The following is a 25,337-nucleotide window of genomic DNA, read 5'->3' on the forward strand; positions in this document are numbered from 1 at the left end:
CTCTTCACACTGGAAATACCCTTTGTCCCTATGGCCTCCTCCTCTGATTGTCTGGTTCCTCCCAGAATCCCCACTGTAAGGAACATACACAGGCCAGCCACATATTCATTCCTCTCCAGGATGCACTCCAGACTCTCTAAGCCATGTCTATCATGGCACAGAACCCTTTCACTCTACTCTTTGATTCTCTGGAATTTCTCTACTACACATCTCAAGTAGGTAGTTTTCCCTCTTCCCATTATATGCAATATTCCCCCCTTAGAATGTAAGGTTTTGGGGGAAGCTAGGGTGGTTCAGTGGAGAGAGTGCCAGATCCAGAGAGAAGACGTTCTAGGTTTGAACCTGGCCTCAGATACTTCCTAGCTGTGTGACCTTGGGCAAGTTACTTAACTCCAGTTGCCTAGCCCTTACTGCTCTTCTGCTTTGGAACTGACACCCTGTATCTACAGAAGGTAAAGAATAAAAAAGCAAGCTCTTCAAGGGCTTGTGTTTGTTTCTCCAGCCCTCCATTCATTAAGATGCTTATTGACTTGATCTGCATCTCTCAAATCTAGGGCAGCTGTCCTAATTTGGATTCTCTTTGCTTCTTACATGGATTGCTCTAAATGTCTCCTAACTCATCTTCCTGCCTCTGGTAAATCATCTTTCCAGTCTATGTTTCATAGCTTTTTAGTTGCGATCTCCCTAATGTATTAAAATGGTCATATTACCATTTAGAAATCTATTTCCTGTCAAGAAAGTCCTTGTTTTGGCACCAAGGGCTCTCCATAATTTGGGTACAGCCTACCTGTCCAGTCTTACCTCATACGCTGTATATAGTCAAAGTAGACTACACCCTTATTCTCTCCCTGTTCTCTGCCATTTCCATTCATGCCTTTGCTCTTTCCTTCCTTATTGCCCTCTTGAAATTTCTTCAAGGTCTAGGAAGCCTTCCCTAATTCCCTCCAAGTGAAGAGATCTTCATTCTCAAATTTCTCGTATTTGCAGGGTAAGTCTCCTTTGCAATTGCTGTAGGATTGTATTATAGTTAACCTTTAAAGATATTTCCCCTAAAAGAGTCATAAACCCGCAGCACTTGCCAGACTAAAGGCAGTAGGGATACTATTAATATCCTTTGCCATTGTTTAACAAAATGTGTCTCCCCATAAGTTTCTTGGATGGCGAGCAACATTGGAAAATTTAAGCACAGCCATTTTGTACAGGAAAAAGCCCGTAAGAAGGTGCTCATGGGCATTCTAAAGGCTGCCATTACTCTCAGAATGGCAGGCAAATGTCATTGCAGTGATTTAAAAATGAGTCTGGCTTCATAAACCCACACAGGGTAGTCGATGAACTTACAAGATAAATCTGAACACAGGCTTTACAGGATCTAAAGCAATTTGTATTTGAGTCCTTTGCTAAACTCCTTTGGAGATGAAGACCGCCCTTTAGAGGAAGAACACGTCACTCTAAATTTGAGTTACAAAGTTCTACCGAAGTCTTACTCCAGTACCTCCTGGTAGCGTAGGGAATAACGCCGAGTTCTCAAAGATTCTCTTAGTAGAGTGTGAGATCTAATGAGTCCTGCCGCCCTTTGAATGCTATTGAAAGATCAACTTAACTGGTACACAGGGAATTTTCAGCAGAGTAGGAATTCTTAACTTTTTCAGAGTCATAGACCTCTCTTGCAATCTGTTGAAGCCTAATCTATCTCATAGGATTAATCTCTTTAAGTGCGGAAAACTAAAACATACAGCCTTGCAAAGGAAACCAAGTATACTGAAATCTAGTTATTAATTATTTTTAAAGCTCATGGAACATAGGTTGAACAAGTCTATAGTGGAAAGTTGGTCACTAGGTGACTGACTTTTTCGGTTGCTGGAGATTATAAGAACCATCTACTAAGAGACAGTAGGGCTAGGTACTATTTCAACAGAGAGTACACGGACAAGAATAGATCTCAATAGTAGGCTTCAGTCTCAACTGTAAGGGTCACATAGAAATGGAGATTTAGGGACAGCGTCAACTATGACTTTATTCAGTGGTATTTCCATCATTCCTTACTCTTTATGACTCCACTCAGGTTTTTTTGGACAAAAATCCTGGAGGGGTTTGCCATTTCCTTCTCCAGCTCATTTTCCAGATGAAAAAAACTGAGGCAAAGAGGGTTAAGTGATTTTCCTAGAGTCACATAGCTAATAAAAGTGCCCAAGGATAGATCTGAACTCGGGTCTTCCTGATTAAAGGCCCAGCACTCTATCCACTGAGCCATCTAACTGCTCAACCATGAATAGAATGCAGTAAATGAATTAACTTTAAACTATTTGATCTGCCACCTAAAGTTGGAAAAAAAAGCTTTAGGAGATCTCTAGCCATTAGAATTATGGTCACTAAATAATATCCCAGTCAAATATATATGAGTTTATCAATTTAGGAATTCCCTCCAGGGATGCAAATCCCAATCAACCAATCTATGTCTTCTCATTCTATATATTCCCATCCATATCCTCCTCAAAATTTAGCACGGGGAGTCACCTCAACATGCTGGAGACCTATCTCAGATTCTTCCAACAAGTCAAGAGTACCAATGTAACCCTCTGGTTAGGCACCTGGCATCCCTTTCACTAGCCATGAGATTTAGCCCATCTTCTTGGCATCAGGCAATTCCCTGATGACTTCCTTTACTTCTATTACTCTTCAGAGTTCCTCAGTGGTTATATGTTGCATCCTGCTGACACCCACCCCAGCTGCCTTCTGTAGGGATCTCATCTTTATTTCTTTATTGGTAGTGGTATTCCACTGTCTCAATGTCTTGAATTTGTTTTTTTTAATGAAATTTCATTTTATTTTCATTACAAATTCTCTCTTTCCCATTAAGTAGGCAAAAAAGTTTATTACAAATATTTAAAGTCAATTAAAAATTATTGCATTTACCATCTCCAAAAGAAATAAAGAAAATTAAGAAAAGAAAACATGATTCAATTTTCACTGAGTCCATCAGCTCCTTATCTGAAGGTGGATAAAAAATTTTATGATGAGTTTTTTGTAATTGTGGTTGGTCACTGTACTGACCAAAGTTGCAAAGTCTTTCAAAGTTGATTATATTTAAAGTATCAATGCTATTGCAAAAGTTGTTCTCATTCCACTTTGTATCAGTTCCTACAGGCCATCTCAGATTATTCTGGAATCATCCTTCATTTTTATAGCACTAGTATTCATCACATTCATATGCCAGAACTTGTTTAGCCATTCTACAACTGAAGGGGGTTCTCTCACTTTCCAATTCTTTGCCACCACACAAAAAAAATGCTGCTATACATATTTTTGCACACATGCATCCTTTTCCTTTTTCCTTTGATGTCTTTGGAGAATAGTATTAGTCGGAGTGTCATTAAGCCAAAGAAATACAAAGTTTAATAGCTTTTAAACTAGTAAAAAATTCAGCTCAAAAATTCTGATAGTTTAAAATTGCTTTCCAGAATGGTTAGACAACGCCATCAACTCTGTGGCAATGTATTTGTTTCCCCAAGGCCTCTCAAGCATTTTCCATTTCCCTTAATTTGTCAAGTTAGCCAATCTGATGGGATTAAGAGAGAATTTCAGAGTTGTTTTAATTTGTATTTCTCTAGTTATTAGTGACTTAAAGCATTTTTAAATGTGGCTATTAATAGTTTTGAATTCTTCCTCCAAAGAATAGCTTTTATTATTACTAATTTGACTCAGTTTCTTACATTTCTAATAAATAAAACCTTTATCATGGAAACAGCAATTTGCCACGAATAAATATGAGATTTGTTTCTGGGCATGGATGAAGTGTAATTTAAAGATCTCTGTGTGTGTATCTACTTATGTGAATTCTTGATCCCATCAATATTAATATTCCTCACCAGTGGAGATCACAACCCATTCATGTTTTCTCATCCTATATGATTTTTCTTCAGGTCTATTCATAATGAACAGACTATAACCAGATGTTTTCCCAGTGAAGCTTGCTCTCAATCTTTTGGCATTTCATGTAACATTCCTCGTGTCCTATTGTTATCTTTTTATTTCTGTTTTCACCACTGAATTAAAGCAACTCTCATATGATTAACAGAGTATCGGCAGAAATAGCCTTGAAAACACAAAATCTACTTCACATTTCAAAAATACACTTTACCTTGACTCCCAGGGCTTCTCCTGAGATAACAGCTATTGTCACCCCATTCTTGTGAGGTTTGGGGATGTCTTTACCCTTCAGATTTTGATAGTGGGGTTCCACCATCTTTTCTGAACTCCTCAAATTGACCCAGAGTTGTAGACCATGAACGATTTCCTCAGAGCAAGGCATTTCTGCATGCAGGATCCCACGGCCAGCAGTCATCCACTATAAACAAAATTAAAGAGGAAACAGTGTGAAAAAAATGGCCAAAACACCTAGAATGTCACTTGATCACACAATGAAAAAAATAGAAAGGGATTTAAAATTCAATTAAAAAAATTAAATCATTTGATTGCTTTAGTTGAAACAGACAAAAAATCTCATATATAACATTAATAAAATCACAAAGAATTGAAACACATTAGGCGACAGAATCATAAACTCATGACTTTTGGGCTCTAGGAGGTCATCAAATCCAGCCTCCTCCATAATGCCAGGATTCTGTCTATATCTGATAGATATTCATCCACTCTCTACCTGAACATTTGTTCCCCTTCTGAGACAAAACAAAATAGATTTAATCTTTTTGCCTTTTAGCTGATAGTCCTGCAACTCTTTGAATAAGCCAATCATGTCCTTCCTAAGCCTTTTCTTCTTCTGCACTTCAACTATTCTTCATGTGACATGGTGCCCATGGTGTGGTAGGAAGAGTGCTGGACCTCATCTTGGAAGAGACCAGAATATAAATACAGGCTCTGCTACTTTTCAACTATGGAGCCTTAGGTAAGTCACTTATTTTGCTTGGACCTCAATTTCTTCAGTTATAAAATGAAGGGGAGGCAGTAGACTAGATGGCATGCAAAGCTCCTTCCATTTCCAAATCTATGAGTCTATGGTCCTATGAGTTTAACCAGCCTGGCCACTTTCTTTTGTACATCCTCTGACATGCCCCCATTAAAATGGAGTGCCCAGAACCAAACACAATATTCCAGGAGTATGCTGACCAATACTGAGTTTATTGGGACTATTATATCTCTTGATCTGGACAGATTACTTCTATTGATGTATTCTACAATCATAGTTTCTTCTCTAGACTTTAGAATAAAAATTGTCTCATTGGGAGAAGTACTAGAGTTTGGCCATAATGTTTTCTCTTGGGATACAGGAGCAGGGGTAGTGGTGGTGAGATGGAAGGCAATGGTCTATGTGCTCATCTTTAAAATATCACGCTTTTAAAAAAATCCATACCTTCCATCTTAGAATCATCACTAAATACTGGTTCTAAGGCAGGAGAGTGGTATGGGTTATGCAACCGGGTTTAAGTGATTTGCCCAGAGTCACACAGATAAGAAATGTCTGAGGCCACATTTGAACCCAGGATTTCCTGGCTCTCAATTCACTGAGCCACCTAGCTGACTCAAAATTTCAGGTGTTTTTTAAAAAATCAAAACCTTTATGTCATTCAAATAAAGCATTCAAAGAATTCCCTAAAACACCGTATGGACGTAGTACCATATCAACTTCATCGATGCAGTTGTGGTTGAAATTTCTAGATATAATATTTTCCTGAGCAGCACTAAGAACTTTGTTTTATTGAATATAGCCCTTAAAGCTGCAGATTATTCAGCAGGTCAGCATGAAACTGGCAAGAATTCTTTTCCTTTTGCCATACCTGCAAATCGCCAGGGTCCATTTTGCCACTGTTTCCACAGAAATCCTCATGGGCTGCACTGCCTCCTTCTAGCAAGTAAGTCACCTGTGGAGGGGAGGAAAAGACCTGTGAGAAGCAGCCCGAACCAGCCAACAACATGCACTATGGTTTACTCTACTCATCACTGATGGTGTTTAAGCAGTTTAAATACATGTGCAGTTTTAAAACTTCTTTCTAATGGAGAAGTTGGTCCCTGGAAATGTGACAGAACTGACCACCAAAGACACAAAAAGCGGAGTGGCAACATGTAACCGCCATGCTTCAGAACACAATGAAATAGATGATAGAATGGTTTCCATTAGTCCTAGATATGCTTATAGAAGATACAGAGATGAGACTGAAGAGAACAACGATGGGGAAAGCAGATGAATTGGACCAAGCAGCATAGAAGAGAGTCATTCTAGAGGCAACTTAACAATTATAACACCCTGAAGGACTGACATACAGTACAATGTAAATACAGGAAGGAAAGGATGATATTAAAGAGGCACTTAGGTGGCTCAATGGATAGAGTGTTGGGCCTGGAATCAGAGACTCTACTTTCTGAGTTCTAAGCTAGCCTTAGACACTTACAAGCTGCGTGACCTTGGCCAACCCTGGTATCCTCAGTTTCCTTATCTGTAAAAATGAGCTGGAGAAAGAAACAGCAAGCCACTCCAGTATCTTTGCAAAGAAAAACCCAAATAGGGTTAGCAAAGGTCCAACTTTTTAATAATAACTTTTTACTAGTGGTGCTTTATGGTAGGAAGTTGTAGAACAGTATTGTCTCTAAAAAAATTAAGGAGAAGTTCTTTGGAAACACAAAAGGGAAACAGAGAGGCCAGTCATGCGTGAACAGTCTAAAACACATAATCAACAAGAAACACTGAAGAAGAGCAGGAGGAAATGTTATCAGGAAATGTGTGTCAAGAGAAGAAAATGGGCTAGTCTTGTGGCAAGAGGGAGGAAAGATGGATAAGCAGAGGGCTCCACTGACACCCTTCCAATACTGAGAAGGCGCGTAGCATGTTGGGTGGACCCCCTGTGGCAAACTTATGAGAGAACATGTGGGAGTTAGAGTGGCATGGAATAGACAGGATTTGATATGCATTATCAGACAAACTTCACAAACTGATAAATTCATAGATTTGAATATTTGTAACGAGAACTGACCGTGGGAAGGCTATCAACTCTAATAATAATACTTTTATATAGAACCTTAACCTACGTAAGTCAACTGCCATAAAAAAGCAACAAAAATACCCTAAAATGGTTTAGTTAGGGAAAACTTGACTTATATGGTTAAATGCAAAGAGAAGAAAACCGAAGGCACCCATTTCAAATATAAATGAATTTTTGAAAATTTCCAGAGAGGGAAGATGAAAGATTATGAGCAATATCACCTCAGTGGTGTATAAAACCAGCTTGAAAATATATGGCTTGAGGTTTATTTATAAAGGAATGATATTGAACCAGCAAAGGCTCTTTATAGAGAATAAAAAAAGAAAAGGCAGCCAAATTAGAACAAATATATATATATATAATGATAAAGTTGATTAATAAAATATTTTACCTAGATAGCTACTTTCCCATTGAAATAAAATCATTAGCAAAACTAGCTAACTATATGCAATAAGGCCATCCTTTTTAAAAATAATATTTTATTGATATTTTTGTTTTGCCATTGCAAAAATCTATCCCACTATTAATCCAGCTTCCCTCTCTCCCAAAAGCCATCCCACAGCTCCCATTTAAATAAAAGGAACTGGGAAGTGGGAGAGAATCTGGAACTAAAAAATAAAGAATAATTTTTTTTTAATTTGTTAAGCATTTCCCATTTACATTTTAATCTGGCAGGACTATATTTGGGAACACTATGGAGCACATGTTTGACATCTCAGCTGTAGAGCGTCTCCATCAGCATATACATGTTTGAGACAGACCGTATAAACATATTATCTGAAATCAGAATTAAAGAGGAGGAAGAGAGTGGGATGATTATCTTGAGAACGTTACATATCTTATTAATGATCCCAAACTTTTCCTAGAAACAAAAACGCCATCTTCTTAATACAAATATTCTAACATTATTAACTGGCCTGCACTACAAGTCTGTAAACAAGTGAAAATGAGTGTCACACAAAGGTAAATGGAGAAATGCATTTTTGTTATAAGAAGGCCATTACACATAATAAATAAAGTACTTCAAAGAGGCACAGGAGAAAAGAATTTCTACTTCCGGCTTTTTGAGGGAGAAAGTCAGGTGAAAAAGAGCTCAAGAAGAGAGAAGGAACTGTGATGAATAGAAAAAGAAAGAAATCATGGGAGTAACTTGGAGAGATTGAGGTTACATAAGTGAAGTAAGGCAGAGTTGAATATATATCTGTGAAAAATTAGAAAGAAAATGGAGAAAATTTTGAAGGAATATTATCAATAGGCTTATATACTGGTCAAGATTTAATTCCTGGTTGGGAAGAGAACAGGATTGAGGATATTTAAGAAGCGTATAAAAGGATTAAGAAAAATCATGGAAAAATCTAGGTGAATTAGGGGATAGAATCCAAAGGAAGACCCTAGAGAAGATAGCTGGCATAGCAAGGTAAATAAGAAACAGAAAAGGAACTGTGAATGGGAAACACTAATTGATATAGATACCTGTGGCAAATTAGTGAAACAGATTAGAGATTGGTGAAAGGCTATTGGGAAAGTGATTATGACTGTGGAGATGTAAATTCCTGAGGAAAGAAATTAATTTCCTCCTCTGTATACCTAGCATTTAGTATAGTACTTAGAATATAGTATGCATTTAATAAATGCCTAATGATTGATTAATTGGCTGAAGAAAGGTAAGTGGATTTGCCAAGTTATTGAGAGAGGAAATTTGATGTAAAAGGTTTATTTATTTATTTTTTTAACCCTTACCTTCCATCTTGGAATCAATACTGGGTGTTGGTTCCAAGGCAGAAGAGTGGTAAGGACTAGGCAATGGGGATCAAGTGACTTGCCCAGGATCACACAGCTGGGAAGTGTCTGAAGACAGATTTGAACCCAGGACCTCCTGTCTCTGGGCCTGGCTCTCAATCCACTGAGCCACCCAGCTGCCCCCTGGATGCAAAAGTTTTAAATTAAACTGAGTTAAGGCACAAACACCCAGAAGTAATCAAAAGAAACAAGGCTAAATGCTTCAACCAATATGGAGAGCAAGAAGAATTATGCAGGACTTACTTCACATGAAAGATGTTTGAAATTCTGCCACAACTGAATGACTGTTATTTGTGTACCAAGTGCATTCTAGTCTTGTTGAAGGAGAAAAGAAATGAAAGAACCTGAAGAATGTCTTTGCAATAGCCAGAATGATAGGAAAAATCATGAGTCTATAAGGGAAACAGGTGCAAAGCTCTAATGGAGGAAAATATGCGAAGAGATGAAATGTAGGAGAGGCTGGGACCTTTGATGTGATCTTAATGAAGAAAGGTAAACAGTAGAGAAAAGGAAGGAAAAAGAAAATGTAAAATTGAAATTTGAATGCAAATTGGGGGCTCTTTCTGAAGAGGAAGCAATTATATATATATGCATATTATATATATATATATATATATATATATATATATATATATATATATATATACACACACACACTCAAGAAGGAAAAAAACTGTTTATCCTTCAAAGAATATAATGTAACCACAGAGGCCATCAGATGAGAGACCATCATCAGATGAAAGTAATGGTCAAAGGAAGAAGAGAAGAGTAGTTGTAGCTGGTGTGGAGGAGGCATGCATGCAAGATAGAAAGTTGAGGACAAAAGCTGTCAGTCAAAATGAAGATTCCATTGGAATGTGACTGGGAGACAGTTGGAGTCAAGCCGATGGCTGAACTGGGCTCTGGGCTTTTGGCTTCGGGCTGATGGTGGTGGCTGGCTGGCTGATTTGAAAGGCAGAAGGAAGAAGAAAAGACAGTGGTCCTCATATCTCTCTGACAGACGCTGTGTCACAATAGTGACTGATTGCCATTTCCTTCAATATCCTCCTAAGCAAGACTCCCTGTAGAGAATAGGGAATAGGGAAATCCTACCCCTCTTGCCTTATTCTCCATCCTTGTCCTGTCTTCCCCAAATAAACCCTTACTTGAGAAAAGAAAGAGTATTTCCTCTGAAATCTCATAGCTCATACTGAGTGATCTGATGGAGAAGGAGGAGTGGAAGCTGAAAGGCTTCTGAAGAGGGAGTAAAATGGAGGAATAGGGATTGTATGCAAACTTGATCCATTAGTTATCTAGAGAATCCATCAAATATACCCCTAAATATCTATTACAGATCGGCACCCCTAAAATGACTGAACTACACAATCCCTTTGAAAAAATGTTTAAGCAAATTATCTGTGGAGCTGTGGTACTGGCAGCCATTACTGGATTCTGGGTCTACAATATACTCTATAGCAAAGTGACCCATATGATATTTGATTCTCTGGATTATATTGGCAACACAACCATTTTTATACTGCAGTGACCATTTCAAACTGAAACCATACTCTGGCAGATTTTGACTCAAGTGTACATCATCTCTATGGCAGCTTTACAGACTCTTACCTATTTGAAAAATATCTTTAGATTTGTGATCCCCCAAAAGGCAGAACAGATACTAGTACTAGATAATAACCTGGAAAACATCATTAAGAACTTATTTGAGAAATTGATCAAGGAAAAAGGGCTAGATAAGTATAAAGACAAGAACAATAGTCAGGCAGATAGTATACCCAAAGAAAAAGAAAGAAAGGCAAAGAAATCAAAGGTCAGTGCTAAGGGAAATGAAGGTGACAAGGACAACAAGTCTGATAGTGAACTGGAAAAAATTTGTCCACTAAAGGAAGTCACCAAGCTTTCAAATATAGCTGGTGTACTACAATCTAAAGTGCACAGACAGTTTACATCACAAGAACTTGAATCCCTGAAAAGACATTTTCCAAATTTCATAGAACAACCTTTTAAGATGCAGAAAGAACTAAAATGTGCTTTTGGGATCTTTGACCCAGACTTTGAACATGTAGAGTTTCTTCTCTCTGAACTATTTAGTCCCCATGAGCAAAAGCAATTCCTTGAGAAGACCAGGACTGATAACAACCTAACTAGTCGGCCAACTGAGGAGCAAAGGGAAGATCTAGATTTTGCAAACCCCACTAGCATGTCCTCCTTAAGGAAATGTAAGGAAGATTTGCTCCAGGCTATTAAGCAATGTTGCTCAAAGCCTAATGCATGGGCTAGATTTGATAAACTCATGCAAAACAAAGGGGAACATCCAGTCACATTCATTGACCATCTCTCAGAAATGGCAGAATCAATATTGGGTCTAGAGGCTAATAGTGAGGGGTCTTCTAGTCATGTGAGAAGACAGTTTTTGAAGGGTTGCACACCTCACTTGAAAAAAAAATTAACACTATTTCCCTAAATATGACACTGTAAGCCTGATAGAACTATGTGAAACTGCTAGTTACCTCCATGATAATTATTCAGAACAGCATAAACAAATGCAAGACTTAAAAGATAAATTAGAGATAACAGAGAAAATCTAAGAGAAAAGGAGATAGAGGAAATAAAGAAACTAAACACTGTTAGGACATACACAAAACCTACAGTATATAAACCAAAACCAGTGCAGAGAGAGACTAGGCAATGCTTTTTCTGCCACAAGAGAGGGCACTTGACAAAAGATTGTTTTCTGAAGAAGAAATATGAAGTCAATGACAACAAGCCCACACAAAATCGATACAAAAAGCAGAATTCCAACTTGCTTTTTTCATTGTAAGCTAAAATCCACAAAGCAAGCATCTGATTTAGTAGAGCTGCAAAACGCCATTAAAACTGGAGCCAAACCTAAATATGTAGACATGGTTAGGAAAGAATTATGAAGTCAGGCCTTTAATGTATATTGTTTGGTACACGGAGATAGAAGAAATAGTGAAAAAGAAGATATTAAAATTAGGAGGGAAAAGATGAGAAACAATGAAAAATTGGTGCAGGAAAATGAATTTGAGAGTGATAGCACATTCAATAATCAAGAGAAAGGCAGCGATTAATAAAAGAGATAGACTTTAACATCAACTTATAGATGAGAACTGAACAGGTTGTCCACATTTCTCAAACTTCATCCTTAAACAATCTCTACCGGGGGAAGGAAGAGAGGGAGGGTATACCATGAAGATATTACCTCATAGTTTCAGATACCTCACTAGACACAACAATATGATCATGTCATCAATGAAGATACATACAAATGATATCTGATGAAAAGAAGAAAAAAAAAAGTCCTATTCATGAGCAGCAACATGAATAGCCCTAGAAGAAATCAATAACAGTCCTGAATGAAAACAAAGGAATGCACTGCAAAAGCCAGTAAAACAGAAAAGAAATATACATTTAAAAGATTAGCAGCCAAAGAAAAATCTCTACATATTCTCTACAAATTATCTTCCAGCCATAGTAACAGAATAGAAAGATATCCTAATGAAATTCATTAAATCCAAATTCTATCTCCAAGACGCAGTTAAAGTAAACATATAATAAATCTCCTTGTGAAAAATTCAAATATCAAATAGATAGCAAACTTCAAATCAATATTCATAACAAAATTCTAAGAACTTATTCACTATACTATACTGCTTATACCCACCCATGAAGATAAATACAAGTAAAGTTTACTTCACACATGTATGCTTATTTCCGCTCATAAAGATAAACACATGTAATGCTTACTTCCACACACGAAGAATAATTGATGAATTCTGACAAGCATTCATGAAGAACTCAGCTTACTTCCCTGCACATGAGAATTTCAATCTTACATACATACACATGTAAAAACCTTACATGCATGCATGTTCCTGATTGTTTAAGTTGTTCCTGAAGTGAAGAACACAGGACTACAATCAAGAGTGGCAGTAGATGACTGACCACAGGACAAGAGACGAAGGACACACAGAGTTATACAATCAACATAAAAGAACATGGAAGGACTTTGAATTTTTGGACTTGTGATCATGAGAATATGTAAGAATGCATCATACATGTTAACATCACATATATGCATACACATTCTACATAGAATAGGAAGATATCTCATGGAATGGGTAAATATACAACATAGTTGCAACACAAAAGTCACACTGATATAAATTTCTGTGGAAAATTCAAACAAAGATATTTCTTGTCTGCATGGTTTGCACAGAAATCTAGAACAATGTATATGGATATACACATGTAAATCTATATAGGTACAACTTATGTACACATGTAATTACTAATGTACTAATAAACTAACTATATTAGAGTAATTTATTAATATTCTAATAACTAACTATAAACACACTTTAGAGATTTTCTTCAAGTCTTAGGGAAATAGAGACAGACAGAACTATTTAAGTATAGACCTTAGTTTGCATTATAATTGTAGGTTAGCAATTGTTAGTACTAGGAAATTTTACTTAGTTGAATTTATAGACATTAGGAGATAAGACAGTTGCATATTCAAAATGTTATCGAAAGTGTTGAAATTGTTTGAAATTGTTACATGTATTTTTGTTATGTCAAAACCATGTTCTTGTACAATCCCTATTACTTAAACCATTTTCCTATACCCAAACTTAGCATAGAACTAGGTAGACAAGAATAGCTAAGATAAGTTTAGGATTTGTTATTTTGGGAGGGTAAAGGAATTTTAAGATAGTAGAGTTAAGAATAGATAGCTAGAAACATCCAAAAGGTAAGTATCATTAAAAATTGCAAGTTGCAATTTTGAAGACAAAAAAGGGAGGGATGTGGAGGAGGCATGCATGCAAGACAGAAAGTTGAGAACAGAAGCTGTCAGTCAAAATGAAGATTTCATTGGAATGTGACTGGGAGACAGTTGGAGTCAAGCCAATGGCTGAACTGGGCTGAAGGGGGCTTTTGGCTTCTGACAGAGGTGGAGAAGAAGCTATTTTGTATCTCTGGGACTGGTCTGGCTAATTGGCAGGGGAAGAAGAAGAAAGACAGTTGTCCTCATATCTCTCTGACTGACTCTGTGTCACAATTGTTATAGAATTGCCACACCCTCAATATCCTCCTAACCCTCATTTTAGAGAATAGGGAAACCCTATCCCTCTTACCTTATCCTCCATCCTTGTCCTGTCTTCCCCAAATAAACCCTTACTTGAGAAAAGAAGAGAAAAGAGTATTTCCTCTGAAATCTCATAGCCCACACTGAGTGATCTGAGGGAGAAGAAGGAGGAGGGGAAGCTGAAAGGCTTCTGAAGAGGGAGGAAACAGGAGGAATAGGGAGGAGGGTAGACAAACCATGATCCATTAGTTATCTAATATACAATCAATATACACCCTCAAGTATCTATCTATTACACTGGTGACTCCCTCTTCAGAGGTAGGGAAGTAGCCATTTTGTGACCAAACAAGCAAGCAAAAAACCCTGTTGTCTTTCAAGGGCATGCATCTGAGATATAACAGAGAGCTTCCCAAGACTTAGAAAAGATGGCTACTGTCCACTGCTGGTGACTCTGTGGGCACAAATGATACTTCCAGAAAGACACTAAAAAGTACTGGTAGTAATTATGAAGACTTGTAAAAACAAAACCCCAATCCACTAAATACAATAGAAGCATTTGTTCAAAAAATATCCTACAGGAGGCAACTGGGTGGCTCAATGGATTGAGAGTCAGGCCTAGAGACAGGAGATCCTAGGTTCAAATCTGGCCTCAGACACTTTCCCCTGTGTGATCCTGGTAAAGTCACTTAACCTCCATTGCCTAGTCCTTACCACTCTTCTGAAGGTAAGGGTTTAAAAAAATCCTACAATAAAATTCTGAAGACTCAAAGTCAACAATTTCAATTAGGAAAAAAGGGGGATTTTTTTTTCCTTAAAGGTATGCACAGGAAATATATTAGCCAGCAAAGATTTTTAAAATTTGCACAGAATATGAAAGCAAGGCCAGGTAAGAGAGGGTGAATATAAAAGTATGGCATGGTCCTATAAAATAGTGTTCGGGTGATAAATCTCAGGAACTGAGGCTTGCTAAAGGAAGCTAAGGACAACAAAAGGGAATTTTTGTTTGCGTGTTGGGTTTACTTTTTGTTATTTTGTGACAGTGGGAGAAAAAGGAGAAATGGAGAAAGGACTGGACATTTTGGGGGGGATGAGATACCTGACAACAGAGAGAAGGCTGAGGTGGTTATTCTATGGATGCAATCAGGACATGGTATCAGCAGATGGATTTGTCATATGGACAAAGGCAAGATAAGGTGGACCCATGTGTTCCACAGGTATTCTCATAATATCAAGAGAAAGCGAGTAAACTCCTAGCACATGGGCAGACCCCTTGTGACAAACTCATGGGAGGACACGGATAAAAGAGTCTCACCGAATGGGCAATAAGAATGGGTCACCATTTGTACTGCTGTAGAGACCCTTCAAATCCATGACATCACCAAGTGCTTTGAGTCTATTCTTCTGTGTTCTTATTGGAAGTCTTGATTTTCAACTGACCTCGAAGAGGTTGGTATAATGTCATTCCCCCTAAACGTCTGACCTGAAAGCTGAAAACACTGGAGGTCTGCTTTGTACAACTGTAATCAGGTTGGACAAATCCACTTTGTTCATTTTGTGCTAGTTTACAAAATTCGTCTGCAAGGAAGCAAAAAGGCACCCGTCAGCCTAAGCAGGTTTGAAAGACTGTTTTAAACATCTGTTTTGAAACCACAAGCAGCTCCAAGACACTGTCATAATGGAAACTTCTGCTGAAGTTTAGATGTGGAGTCAGTTTGTCTCACCATAGCTATCCTAATATATTTTTAAGCCCAATATTTTAGGCTTATTTTTCTCAGATTTTTCACATAAAAATTCTGTTTGCCCATTCATAGGCAAGCTAGTTTAGCTGTATGGTGGAATTCGTAGGCCCCAAGCAAACATCACTTGAAGCATTAAAATAAGACATGTTTTTCACTCAAAGCCCAATTATGTCAAATAAGGAACAATTAAATAAGTAGCAAGAAGTGAATATCAGGGAAGTGAGGCAACTCAGGGGATAGAGAACCAGACCTGGGGATGGGAAGTCCTGGGTTCAGATCTGACCTCAGACACTCCATAGCTGTGTGACCCTGGGCAAATCACTTAGTCCCAATTGCCTAGTCCTCACCACTCTTCTGCTTGGAACTGATAGTACTGAGTCTAAAGAGAGAAAGTAAGGGTTTGTTTTTAAAAAACAAAGGAATGAGTATCACAATTATCTAGTTAAGATGGTTGTGTGATAGCTCATAGAGCAGTGATGGAGAAACTTTTAGAGACCTCATGCCATGTCCCACTTCCTGCCCCCCAGAGAACACGTGGCATCCCCCCTCCCCCCAGTGCCAGTTAGACCTCTCCCTTACTCCATACAGGGGAGAGAGAAAGTATTCCCATTGGGATACTGGAAGGAGGAACAGGTACAGTGAGGCATGCTGAGAGGGGGAGGGGAGTGGCCCGAGGGCTCTGTTTCCCTCCACTCTGCTGCCTGTGAGCCTCCCATCTTAGGTCCTGTGTGCTCCCATTGGGCTGCTGGGCAGAGGGGCAGGGGTGTGAAAAAATGTTCTTAGGGGCAGTGGAGAGGGGGAGGAGAGCAGCTCTACCACCTTCCTAGTAACAAATTCTGGGAGGAAGGGCGTTCTGAGTGCCATCTTTGGCACATGTGGCATAGGTTTGCCATCATTGTCATAGAGGAATCCAGTTCTCCCACATATCTAGGGAAAAAATTGTAGCTTAAAACTCCATTATCTTTTATGACCCTGTGTAAAATAACAGCAAATATGTAACAACAGACTGTGTGGAGGGTGGACTGGAACAAGGATAGCCTGGAAACCAGGAGACAAATTAAGAGGATATTGTAAAAGTCCAAGAAGGAACTAATGAAGGTCTGTAGGCAGAAGGGGAGAGGATCCTCTAGGAGTCATCTTTCAGGTTTAACAAAACATGACAAAGTGTGCATTACCAATCTTACTTGACATTTAAATTTAAATAACTATTGATTATCAGAGACACAATGAAGATGATAGGTGGCATTTATAAAACACCCATGCTAAGTACTTTACAGATATGATCATTTTCTCTTATTAACAACCCTGTGAGATAGGTATATCAATTTTATAGTTGAGGAAACTGAGGCAGGCAACACTTAAGTGACAAGAAATTTAGTCATACAGACTTTTCCATCAAATGGATGAGTCAAAACTTTGAAAAAAACAGTCAATTTTAAGATAATGAGATAAAAAGTCATATTAAAAGTCACCAGGGAAATGAAGCCAAAATAATATTAAAAATATATTTAGGCTACTTGTATACTTTAAACTTCAGTTAATGAAAATGCAATTGTTGATTTCATATGTTCAACATTATTCTCTTCTTCCCTCTCAGCAACTGTGGAATGTTCAATAGGACAAAACATCCCACAACTCATATTTATTTACTTAGGATTTCCTATTTCAGACAGAGAGTCTCCAAGATTACCCTCCAGACTTAATAAACTGCAACATAAGAAATGGGGGAAGTAGAACTAATCTGGTCTCTTTATGGTTTTCACATTTGACCAAAGTCCAACCTGGATTTCCTCATTTGCTTCAAGAAGAACATAGACTTGGAAATATTGTTTGATTCCTGCACATTTCAAATAGAATGATTATGGCACTGTAATATTTGAAATGATAGCAATTCATGAAGACCATCTAATAATGCACTGACAGGATGTAATCTAGTTACTGGAAAGAGTCCCCAAATAAAGAAATCATGAATCTTTTAAAGTACTGAAATATGACATTTAATCTTCAAGAGGAAGATTTAAATGGGCTTCCAAAAGAATTTGTTTTTTTAATGTTATCTTAATGAATTTTTTAATGACCTGATACCACAAAGTCATTTACTTGCTCTCTTATTTAAAGGCATTAAAGATGGACAAATGAAACAAACAAAATTAGACAAAAAGGAGAACCCATGATTCTTCTCTCTCTCTCTACATTTTTAAAGGCACAAGAGGTCAAGTTGGAACATAATAATGGGTAAAATAGTGAACTAAGAACTTTGTTTCCAGAAAGCTCTTTACAAGCTACCTCATCAGTAAATTTCAAAGAGGGAAGGCCACCAAAATCATGTATCGCAGCAGATAACAGAAAAAATGGTAGGGGAAATGACCACGTATACTCTAAAAACTGTCAAGTTGAAAAGAACCTCAGCCTTCAGCTATTCTAATCTTCCACTCAGTGTAGAAATCCTCTCTAAAGTATCCGGAATAGGTGATGATCAAGGCCATTATTGAAGAGGTGTGGAAGAGCCATCTGTGAAAAAACATGGAATACACACTGGGTACAGCATTAACTCTAGAACAGGGTGCTCTAGCACAATTTGTGCAGTCAGATGTCCCTCCTACCACATAGACACTACCCCAAAGATTCATCCCAGATTGAAGTTTGTGTCATATTGAAATTCAGCTCTTTTCTTCTTATATTTTGTAGTAAAATGAAGTTGAATATCCTCAAGACTCAGCTCTAACATATGTTTGTTTTTTATTCCGAGGAGAAGTCACTCCGACAGTGGCACAGAGAGATGGTGGGGCAGAAATCCTTCAGTGGCCAGTTGATAACAGTGGCTAAAATAGCATGTCAAAGCCTTTATAGAATGGCTTCTCTGCACCATTATTCTCTCTACCCTTTCCCCCCCTATAATTTTTTTTACTTGTAGCATTTGGAAAAGTAGTGTAGCAGCCTCAAGTGAATCCCACTTCCTCAATTTACATTCCTATGTTGCTTTCTCTGAGTGTAAACAGGTTCAAGGTATTCCATAGGTTCCCACTCCTCACACCATAGCTAGCAATCTCCCATTGTTGCCTTTACCTTTAATAGCCAAGTGATGCAATTAGCTCAAAGCAAAGGCATTATTGAAATAAGGACAGTAAAAAAAGATGGCTGCAAATATCGTCCCCATTAACCTGAAGCACACTCTCCCACAAATATATGTAGTATCAGTGGCAAGAGAAGGAATACATACAAATCATAAGAGTAAGGAGGCACACCAGAAGGGAGGGCAAATGGTCAACTAAAAGGCAACTAACACCTTCCACACTGGTGGGTACCAATAACTTTTCTCTCCTCTTTGTGTCCTTGAAATACTCCCTGCCCTCCTCCAGGTAAAGAATCTCTGATTGGCAGGTTGTTCTGCTTCAATTATATCTCCAGCAAAGTTCTTGCTTGGCACATAGTAGGCATTTCATGTTTATTGATTGAGTAACTGACTTTGCTATCACTGAAGCTCAACTCAACTCCACAGCAAGACTCTCTGAGTATACTTTTTCCTGATGGCTGTGTTTCCAACAAGACAAGTTACATCATTATAAAAGTATAAGAGTATAAGATACTGTTGCTAGTAGGAGAGACAAGAAATCCCTCCCCACCTGATTGTACTCTGGAAGAGGTACAAGGGAAGAGGCAAAGACTAATTTCCTTCAAAAGGAGTTATTCCAGGAGAACATTATACACAGAGACGGATACACTGTGGCATAATCAAACTTAATGGGCTTCTCTACTAGCAGCAATGCAGTGATCCAGGACAATTCTGAGGGACTTATGAGAAGGAATGCTATCCACATCCAGAGGAAGAACTGTGGGAGTAGAAACACAGAAGAAAAACAACTGCTTGATCACATGATTTGATGGGGATATGATTGGGGACGTAGACTCTAAATGATCACCTAGTGCAAACATCAATAATATAGAAATAGGCCTTGATCAATAACAAATGTAAAACCCAGTGGAACTGCTTGTTGGCTATGGAAGGGGGGGCTGAAGGAGGGGAGGGAAAGAACATGAATCATGTAACCATGGAAAAACATTCAAAATTAATTAATTAAATAAATGAACTTAAAAAAATTTGAGTTCTTCCACAGTTGGTTCTAACTCCAATGATTAGTCACTCTATCATTTCAAGTTGACTGAGGAACTTTTTCACACCTCACAAAGGATACATAACAAGTACCTCTTATATTTCCTTTACATTGGCCAATCAAAATCTGAAAGGGGGGAACCCTTACCTCTAATCATCTCTGTTTTCAATCCCTTACATCCTAAACGCAAATATTCACAAAAATGTTTTTTCAAGAAGTCAATGTTTTGAAAGAGACCTGTGTTGAATTACGGATTTAGAAAGCAGAAGATAGAAGGGGCTCCTTCTCAAAATTTAGTTTGTTTTCAACAAGTATATGATACAGAACTTTGGGGTGATTCTTTTGTTCTACTGAGAGGCCAAAAGTATAAAAAGCACTCGGCTTGAAGTTAGGACCACTGGATTTATTATGCCTTGCTTCTCAAGTGTGGCCACAAGAAAGCCGCACAATCTATGAACTGTCTGTCGAATGAAAACAAAAATGCAAGTACTATTGTCCTCACAAGGCTGTTACAAAAGCAAAGTCTTTTCTAAATTATAAAATGCTATGGGAATGTGAGCTTTTACACTTATGGATATGTTCCATAACATAAAAACAATGGGCAAGATAATAATTCTTGGTCTGTTTATTAAATGTTGGTTGAAGATAGCCCCAAGTGTTTTTCTACAGGGCATGACACCAGCAATGATGGTGGTCTCGTGTTAGTCCAGGAAGAAAAAAATGCAATGCACATGTTGGCTTCAGTTCATGGTATGGAACAAAACACACAAAATAAGAAATCTTTCAAAACAAAGAAAAGAAAATGTCAGCACATGTATGCACATGCCCACACATAAACAAACACACTGCGCTTGTTTTCAGAAAACAAATCACTGCAAAACCTGTGAGAGAATTTACTTATCCTTTCAAACATGGAAAAAACACAGAAGGGTGGAAATTTGATTGGAAGTAGAAGATTGAAGTGATGGAGAAGTCCCATCATCTGTTATCTAATGTCCATAGCATTGTCATTATTGTGGGTTTTAAATTCTCTTGTGCTTTAAGGCACAAGAAAGATTCTTAATTATTTTCCTAATAAAAAAGCGCCAGACCAATTTGTGGACCCAGAAAAATCAGCCACAAACATTTAAAAGGTTCCATAAAAACAATGGGCAGCTAGGTGGCACAATGGATAGAGTGCCAGACCTGGGGCCATAAAGTCTTTTCTTCTTGAGTCAAATCTAGCCTTAGACACTTATTAGTTGTGTGACCCTGAGAAAGTTGCATAACTCTTTTGGCCTCAGTTTCCTCATCTATAAAATGAACTGGAGAAGAAAATGGCAAATCACTCTAGATTTGGACACTACTAAAAACAACTGAACAACAACAATAATAGCATTTGTGAAACAATGGAAAGAATGTTGAATGGAGTCAGAGGCTCTGGGTTCAAATTCCTGCTCTGGCACTCATGACCTGTGTGACCTTGGGCAAATCATTCAAACTTTTTTAGGCTTTAGTCTTCTCATCTCTGAAATGAGGGGTTGGAACTAGATGATTCGGAGATCCCTTACAGCTCTAAATTTATGATCCTATGGACTTAGATCCATAGTGCTTAGTGATTGTATTGTAGATTCATGTTATCATCTTATTATGGGGCAGCAAGGTGATGTAATGGATAAGAGTACTACACTTGGAGTTGTGAATAATAATTTGTTGTTGTTCAATGTTTCAAGTTGTGTCCAACTTTTCATGACTCCATTTGGGATTTTCTTGGTAAAGATACAAAGAGTGATTTGCTATTTCCTTTACCAGCTCATTTTACAGATGAGGAAACTGAAGCAAATAGACTTATCTCCTTCCACCACTCATTTTACTGATGAAGAAACAGAAGCAAACAGGGTTAAGTGACTTGCCCAGGGTCACACAGCTAGTAAATATCTGAGGCCAGATTTGAATTCAGGAAGAGGAGTCTTTCTGACTTCAGGTCTGATATTCTATCCACTATGCCACCTAGTTGACTCATAATAATAATAACTAGCATTTATACAACACTTTAAAATATTATCTCATTTTATATACATACAATTCTCAGATTTGGGTGCTATTGTTATAATCCCCATTTTACAGATGAGGAAGCTGAAAAGATAGAAGTTAATTGGCTTGGAACGGGCACACAGCCAGCAGTCATCTGAGGCAGGATGGATACTGGAGTCTTCCTGACTCTAGGTCTACTGCTTGAGTTCACTGCACCACCTACCTTCCCTTAAACTCTGAGCTCAAGAAAATCTGGGCTCAGATCCTCTCTAGAACACTTGCTAGATCTTGGATTAATCCACTTTATCTCTCTCATTGTAAAGCAGTTACCAGTATCAAAGCACTGTGTAAGTGTTAGCTCTTATTACTCTTACTACTACTTGCCCCTTAAAAATAGCTCTGTAAGCAAAAGTATCCAGAAATATGGGGAAAAAAATCCCAGAAAGGAATTAACAATATTAACTCATTATTTTAGATATTTACACACAAAATCACAGGATGAAATTAAATCCTATTGAAGGAAGGCAAATTAGATTCATGAGTAGAATATAAGTCTGGATATGTACAGGCAGATTTTATTCCAAAAGAATTGTACAGATGAATGGAGCTCAACTGGGAGCAGTGAGTAATATAATATAGTTATATACATCAGGGGAATTAAGGGCATAATGCTCTGGCAATCTGGAAAATCCACATAAAATTTTTTGGCCTTCCCTTTGTAGTAGAGAAGCAGTCTGAATTTTTTTCTTTTTCTTTATGGGGTATTTATAGTATCTTATTGTAAGTTTTCAGTTAAGTATGCATTTCTGAGTTTCTAAAAAATTTTTCTGTGTTGTCTTGCTGGCCTTTGTTGTCTCTGTTTTCTGTATAACTCCCCCAAGACTTCCATTTAATTGTTTATGCCAAACTATGATATATGGAAATTGTGATGGAGAAAGTTGTGATGTAGAAGAGATAACTATAGTTAGTATAATATATGAAAAAGCTATATTCATATGAGGAAAAGTAGAATAGCTAAGTGGCACAATGGTAGGACAATCCTACCCAAATTAATTTACTTATTTAGTGCCATACCCATTGAACTACCAAAAAAACTTTTTTACTGAATTAGAAAAAACCATAACTAAGTTCATTTGGAAGAACAAAAGATCCAGGATATCCAGGGAAATAATGAAAAAAATGCAAAGGAAGGTGGCCTTGCAGTCCCAGATCTCAAACTATTCTATAAAACAGTGGTCATCAAAACAACATGTACTGGCTAAGAGACAGAAAGGAGGATCAGTGGAATAGACTTGGGGTAAGTGACCTCAGCAAGACAGTCTATGAACACAAAGATCCCAGCTTTGGAGACCAAAATCCATTATTTGATAAAAAAAAAAAAACTGCTGGAAAAATTGGAAGACAATATGCGAGAGATTAGGTCTGAATCAACATCTCACATCCTATACCAAGATAAACTCAGAATGGATGAATGACTTAAATATAAAGAAGGAAATATAAGTAAATTAGGTGAACACAGAATAGTGTACATGTCAGATCTTTGAGAAAGGAAAGACTTTAAGACCAAGCAAGAGTTAGAAAAAAATCACAAAATGTAAAATAAATAATTTTGATTACATCAAATTAAAAAGATTTTGTACAAACAAAACCAATGCAACCAAAATTAGAAGGGAAGCAACAAATTGGGAAACAATCTTCATAACAAAAACCTCTGACAAAGGTCTAATTATTCAAATTTATAAAGTGCTAAATCAATTGTACAAAAAATCAAGCCATTCCCCAATTGATAAATGGGCAAAGGACATGAATAGGCAATTTTCAGATAAAGAAATCAAAACTATTAATAAGCACATGAAAAAGTGTTCTACATCTCTTATAATCAGAGAAATGTAAATCAGAACAACTCTGAGGTATCACCTCACACCTAGAAGATTGGCTAACATGACAGCAAAGGAAAGTAATAAATGTTGGAGGAGATGTGGCAAAGTCAGGACATTAATTCATTGCTGGTGGAGTTGTGAATTGATCCAACCATTCTGGAGGGCAATTTGGAATTGTGCCCAAAGGGCGCTAAATGACTGTCTGCCCTTTGATCTAGCCATAGCACTGCTGGGTTTGTACCCCAAAGAGATAATAAAGAAAAATAAATGTACAAGAATATCCATAGCTGAGCTCTTTGTGGTGGCAAAAAACTGGAAAATGAGGGGATTCCCTTTGATTGGGGAATGGCTGAACAAATTGTGGTATATGTTGGTGATGGAATACTATTGTGCTCAAAGAAATAATAAACTGGAGGAATTCCATGGGGAGTGGAACAACCTCCAGGAACTGATGCAGAGCGAGAAGAGCAGAACCAGGAAAACATTGTACACAGAGACAGATACATTGCGGTACAATTGAATGTAATAGACTTCTCCATTAGTGGCAATGCAGTGATCCTGAACAACCCGGAGGGATCTATGAGAAAGAATACTAATCCACATCCAGAGGAAAAACTGTGGGAGTAAAAAAGCAGAAGTAAAACAACTGCTTGAATACATGGGTCGAGGGGATATATGATTGGGGATGGAGACTCTAAATGAACATCCTAGTGCAAACATCAACAACATGTTAATAGGTTCTGATCAAGGACACATGTAATACCCAATGAAATTGTGTGTCGGCTGTGGGAAGAGTGGGGAAGGGGTGGGAGGGAAAGATTATGATTCTTATAACCAAGGAATAATGTTCTAAATTGACTAAATAAATAAAATAAATAAAATGAAAAGATGAATCAAGTCAGCAGTGGCTAACTTCTTTTGTTCATAAAAAATGGATTTCAATGGAACAATCTTAAATATAACATCATTAAAAATAATTTTAAGATTATTAGAGCTACCATGAGGTAATGAACAGGGAAAATATGAATTATTCCTCTCACTTCCCATTATCTTTCTACTCAAACTCCTTTTTCAATCTGGGAACACAGCAGATACCGAAAGCCATCTTTTGCTATTTTAAGAGACAACCCAAATTCTTTTGTTATGACAAAATACTACCAAAACTGAACCCTGCTTCAAATAATAGTCCATTAGTTTGGATTATTTTATTTCAGATACTTTTGCTTTGAAAATATGAATGAGCTATAATGGTATATGACCTATAGTTCAACTTGAAAGTAAATTGCAATTTACTGTTTACCCTTAGGTAATAGTTTAAGGCTGCCCATTCCTTCTTACCCTATCCTCCCTCCACCTGCACATGTATATATATAAAAATATATATATATTTTAACCTATGATCTTTTCCATATAACTCATGATCTTTATTTTTTAAACCCTTACCTTCAGTCTTAGAATCAATTCTGTGCATTAGTTCTAAGGCAGAAGAGTGGTAAAGGCTAGGCAATGGGGGTGAAGTGACTTGCCCAGGGTCACCCAGGAGGTATCTGAGACCAGACCTCCTGTCTCTAAGACTTGCTCTCAATTCCCTGTGCCACCTAGCTATCCCTCAGTGGTCTTTCTAATTGTAATTCTTTTTTTTTTTTATCAAATTCACAAACCTTCAAGTTCACTGTGTCATTTTGGGCAAATCT

General features: G+C 37.5%; 1 protein-coding gene across 1 annotated transcript in view; it reads right to left on the minus strand.

Moving 5' to 3' along the window:
• PIR (pirin) overlaps nt 1-25,337 on the minus strand; it is a 101,175-nt gene that overhangs the window by 55,756 nt on the left and 20,082 nt on the right. The window contains exons 4-5 of the mRNA XM_001380933.4: nt 5,793-5,876; nt 4,139-4,345 (exon numbers count right to left, since the gene is read on the minus strand). Coding sequence (XP_001380970.1) covers nt 4,139-4,345; nt 5,793-5,876 — 291 coding nt within the window. The remainder of the gene's footprint in view (nt 1-4,138; nt 4,346-5,792; nt 5,877-25,337) is intronic.

Source organism: Monodelphis domestica, chromosome 8 (assembly GCF_027887165.1).
Source record: "Monodelphis domestica isolate mMonDom1 chromosome 8, mMonDom1.pri, whole genome shotgun sequence".
NCBI lineage: Eukaryota > Metazoa > Chordata > Mammalia > Didelphimorphia > Didelphidae > Monodelphis > Monodelphis domestica.